Source organism: Phragmites australis, chromosome 16 (assembly GCF_958298935.1).
Source record: "Phragmites australis chromosome 16, lpPhrAust1.1, whole genome shotgun sequence".
Classification (NCBI taxonomy): domain Eukaryota; kingdom Viridiplantae; phylum Streptophyta; class Magnoliopsida; order Poales; family Poaceae; genus Phragmites; species Phragmites australis.
In genome coordinates, this window is record NC_084936.1 from 27,592,135 (window position 1) to 27,597,194 (window position 5,060).

Here is a 5,060-nt window from a genome sequence, read left to right on the forward strand (position 1 = left end):
TTTATTCCAAATCGGTTTATCATCCTTATCATTTAGATTTATTTTGCTACATTCAGTTTTGATTTTATCCCAGGATCAGAAAACTGATGATGTTGTGCTTAATTTAGAGTGTCAGCAGTGCGTCTCCTTGATTTGGCAAGATCGTAGAACTGTAGAAGTATCCTGTTTTGAACTGCATGAACATGAAGAGCGTGTCTTCCCCTCCAGTGGCAGTACCAGTGAATGGGATGCTCAACTTGGACAATAATGCGGACTAGTTTTTTGTTCCTTGCTAAACAGTTATGATTTAGTCATATAGCTATCTGCCTATCTTTTTTTTTCGGTTCCTGACGGAACAACTGTAAACTTTTTAGCAGACCAGTATTTGTTTTTCTAAAGATGTTTATTCGCTTCTACGCTTGGATATACTTTCTGATTTCACATACATGCTGGAGAGTGGAGAACACATCGAGTGCTGTAGCTCGAGTTGTCTGTCAATTTTGCCTGTGGTGAATGTGCATTCTGTAATGGAATTTTCCTCCATAAGTATATTATACCGAAAGATATGAGACTTACCATATTGCCAAGGGGGGAAATGGCCATAAGATCAAAGAACCAATCCAAACAGCAACGACATATATTCACTTCAGAGCGAGTTCAAACTTGCCATACATGCCTGTACCTTGAATTCAGAACAGAAGAGCTAACACAACAATGCAATGCTTACTCTAACAAACAGAAGAAGAGAAAAACTAGAGCAACTTAAGACGAATTTTTTACTCTGGCAAACAATAACCATGGAGAACTCTATATATCACTTTCAAAAAGTGAAGGTATCACATAAAGATTATGGAGATCGTATCCACAATGGGAATGCAGTCCATGCTGAATCACAAACCCCTCTTTTCTCCAAATTTACAATCCCAAGGAAGGAGCTAGCATTTGTATCCATCATCATTCATCACGTCGTCTCTATTTGCACCATCCAAAGCACGAGAACTTCTGCAAATCAAGAAAAGAAAAGAAATGCAAAGCTCAATTGAGATTACAGAACGAGCAAGCAAGGAGGACACGAGAAACAATCATGGTATGTGGCATATGCTTGGGCCACTCACGGAGGAGGCATAGCCGTCGTCGTGCTGCTTGGCGCCGTTGCCACGTGCGGCGTCCTTGTCGAACGCCGCCGGCTTCCCCGCCTGGCTCTGCTTCTCCTCCCTCACCTGGTTAAAGATGTGCGTGTAGCCGTCCGCCGACGCCGGGTTCGAGTCCCAGTCGCCGAACCTCGGCACCGCCGAGCCCCTCGTCGGCTGCATAGGTCGCGGCGCGTACATTGATCAGCTTCCAAGCGCATGGCATGGCAGATGCAGAGTGTAGAAGCATCGAACACTGAGAGAGAGAGAGAGAGAGAGAGAGAGAGAGAGAGAGCAGAGGCTCACTGTCTCATTGCCGCGCGAGCCGCCCTTGGCGCGGGACCGCTCGACGGAGTTGGCGACGAGGCCGTAGCCGCCGTTCTCGGAGTAGTCGGCCTTGCTCGAGTGGCTGTACGGGTGCAACGGCGACTGCTCGACGCTGTAGCCGCCGCCTGTCCGTCCACCACCACCACCGCTACCTCTCCTTGGCGGCTCGCCGCCGGCGTGGCGATGGTACGGCGACCCGGCGTAGGGGTTGGGGGACAGCGGCGGCGCGTCGCTGGGCCGGCGCTCGTGGCGCGGAGGAGCAGCCGCTGATCCCCCCTCGGAGCGGTTCGGCGACGGCGCCGCGACGGAGAAGGCCTCCGGGTTCTCGGCGGGGTCGTTGGGATTGATCATCTTGCCGCCGGCGCCCTTGCCCTTGCGCGCGTTCTCGAAGTAGACCGTGTACGGGACGTTGCCGTCGTTGTCCCAGTTGCCAAACTTTGGGACGTGCGCTTGCTTCTGCTGCTGCTGCATTGCATGCAGGCCGAGAAAGATTCAGCCTTTGCCGCCATTTTCCCTCCGAGAAATGTGAAACGACTTGTGCAAGCCTTAGGATTGCAAGGACATTTGCACTTTTGTAGCACATCAAAAAAGAAGAGGAAATCACACGCCATGACTTCTGGCTGTTTACACACTGCATGGACTAACCAATGGAACACATGGATTATCTAATGGAGAAACTAATCACATGCTATATATGACTTGGCCACTTGTGCAAATATTAAGGCCAAACAGGCCACGCCAGTGCAGTGGTTGGTGTGTTTCAGGTTTGACAATCTGCAGCTAGCTTCTGGAGGTGGACTGACAACGAAGGTCTGCCTGCCTGGCACCTTGCGTTTACTTCAATTTCCAAAGCGGAAGAAAATTCAAGCCAAGAGTAGCTGCACGGTGCGTACCGTGCATATCGATATCGTTTTGAATTACAGTGTGTGTGTGTGTATATATACATAATTAATTCAAACTCTTCATTTTTTAAGAGCTGTTCTATCTCGACAATATCTTCAGGTAAGAGGTATCGATTAAATAACCAGGACGTCGTATTCCAATGAGTTAACCTGCCAACATCTCTAGCTTTGCGCACCCTTTATGAGATGATGACTATCAGGGTGATAGATTGTGATCGAAAGATGTATCGCAAGTTTCAGGGACCTCTCGCAAATCAGCGAGCTCTCCACGCAAGAGATTCACCGGTTCACGCAAGAAATGGCTCCTAATTCTAATTTGTTTGATTTGACCAGTGGAATTCAGTTGCTGCAAAGAAGGTTGGTTGAACACATATACTTGGTTTAGTACAGAAACGGTACCAGCAGCTAGCTCTAGATGCCAAGATAACAATCATAGCGACCATCTTGTTCCTTCAGAAAATTCAGGTTCAGATATCGCATCCAGAAACCATATAGCGAAAACCCACACCTACTGCACGAACGAATTGATGAGCTCCTTTCAAGCTACTCAAGAAACTGTTGTTGCAAAAGACAGGATCAAATCCAGCTTAACTATGCTTGAAAATCTAACCGAAAGCTGCGGCGCACAACCGAAAGAAACAGTGAAAAACATCGAGGGTTCTTAATCGCGATGGAAAGAGCCAAAGAGGAGGAAGGAAGGAGAGAGGAGCTTACTGCCATGGCGTTCCCTGCGCAGATGAGAGAGAGATGGGATCCCTGGGCTCTGATCTTTGCCGAATGGTAGCTGGAATGCGAGAGGAGGGGATGAATCTATGCGCTGTTTGTTCCCACTGGCTCCTGGTTAGCTTGTTAATCCTCTGAGGCCGGCAGGGCTATAACTCCAAGGGAATAGTTATATAGTACAGTAGTATTTTCTTTGTCCCTATCTTTTCTTGCAAATCTATCCCTTGAACTATTTGTAATTTGCACCTGGCGTTTCTCATATAGTAGCAGTAATACATAAATTTGGAAAATAGTGACATTTTGAATTTTGATGCACGGTGCATAACTTAAAGACAAAAAATGGACTAGAGGTACATATCGCAATGGAGTCTCTTGCCATGTAGGTACCACTATGCTGGTAAGGACTACACGGTACACATGAGCACTTTTACGGTTCTTGGGAGGTAATAATAGTACCATAAAATTTATCTTCGGAGGTACTAAAATTTGGTGCGTCCCTTGTTATAATTCGGAGATACCAAAATTTGATACATCGTTTGTTATAATTCAATAGTACATCTTGGTACCTCCAAAAATAATAAAAAGGCTCTATACACATAGTCCGCCACTTTAGTAAGGTGAAACCACCTCCTTAAAAATACAGAAACCATAGGGTTCAAATCGAATAAATTACATCGCTTGCTATAATTCAATAGTATATCTTGGTACTTCCAAAAATGGTAAAAAGACTCTATACACATAGTTTGCCACTTTAGTAAGGTGAAACCACCTCTTTAAAAAAAAATACAGAAATCATAGGGTTCAAACCGAATAAAAAAACTCAAACAGGACCGTTGACGAGCTCAATAGCACCAGCAGTCCACCCGCTCGCCCGGCCCGATTGGACACTTCAACAAACGTTGGCCATCCTTGACCGCTCGCCGCTCGGCTGGCGTTGCAATTTGCAGCGCTATGCGTGCGCCGCCGCGGCTTGGTACGCGTCGAGCCTCAGGCCAGGCCAGGTCGACGCTCCGGCGGGCGAGCGAGCGCCGGGACGCGCAAGACGACGGCCAAGACCGGCGGGCGGGTTCCAAGCGCGTCGCCCGTTCTCCTCGGGGCTCCTGCGCCCCGGGCGCGGACGCGACCTCGCGGCGTGAAATGGTTAGGCGCGGCGTGAGCGAGAGTGATGATGACGACTCGTTCGTTCCTCCTGAGCTGCACGACGCGCTGGTCTCCTCCTGAGTTTTCTGACCACCGCCGCCGCCCCCGGCTCGTATTCGACGCCCCCGGCACGCCTGGATCGCTCGAGGACGTCTGACTGTAAGCGTCAACGCTCTCTGTCGGAGTGACGAACCGGAGAGCGACTGCGAAGCCATCGGGCGGCAGTTCGGTGAGTTTTTTTAAAACAGCGTACGTACACATTCACATCCTGCACGTATGAACTTTTACAACATTTATTATTGAAGATCAGAAATACAGAGCTTAAAAATTGATAAAGTCATTATAAATGTCTTTATATCGATAGGTACATCGTCTACTATAAAATAGAATTCTACTTTTATAAGGTATGAAGAAATAAACATGAGATTTAATTCCAGAAAAAAGAGGATACAAAATAAAAATCAAAGAAGGAAGACACATCCACACTTGGTGTTAGATGACGCGGTAGTAGATAAAAGATACAACCACCCCTTCTGAATCATTTGTGTGCCCGCCATGCCCAGTGAGATACACGAAATCTTTCCGGACTACACCCAGTTTGGAGCAGGGTTCGAAAATTTGACGGTAACTGAACAAAAATCGCGATAACTTGGCATCTCGGTCCGGCTCAGTTTCAGAAACCGAACGGTAACCGAATTTAAATTAAAAAATAATATAAAAAAACATCAAAAAAATCTTAAAGAAAACTAGAAACAATTCTAAGTCTTTCTGTGATTTTTTTTTAAAAAAATAATGTCGTTTGCATCGTATTCTATAGGGAGGAAGTTTAAAAAAAATAAAAAAAAGTTGAAGCGTGCGG

General features: G+C 46.8%; 1 protein-coding gene across 2 annotated transcripts; it reads right to left on the bottom strand.

Moving 5' to 3' along the window:
• Positions 1 to 588: 588 nt before the first annotated feature.
• On the bottom strand, positions 589 to 3,209 carry LOC133894751 (RPM1-interacting protein 4-like). 2 transcript variants are annotated; one of them, XM_062334915.1, is made up of 4 exons: positions 3,053 to 3,209; positions 1,416 to 1,898; positions 1,095 to 1,286; positions 589 to 981 (listed from the first exon to the last, which is right to left on the bottom strand). In XM_062334915.1, exons 1-4 carry the CDS (start codon positions 3,056 to 3,058, stop codon positions 952 to 954), a joined length of 711 nt encoding a protein of 236 aa, XP_062190899.1. In that variant the 5' UTR covers positions 3,059 to 3,209; the 3' UTR covers positions 589 to 951. The 2 variants fall into 2 exon arrangements, with proteins under 2 accessions (XP_062190899.1, XP_062190898.1); XM_062334914.1 differs by having other exon boundaries at positions 1,416 to 1,901.
• Positions 3,210 to 5,060: the final 1,851 nt, after the last annotated feature.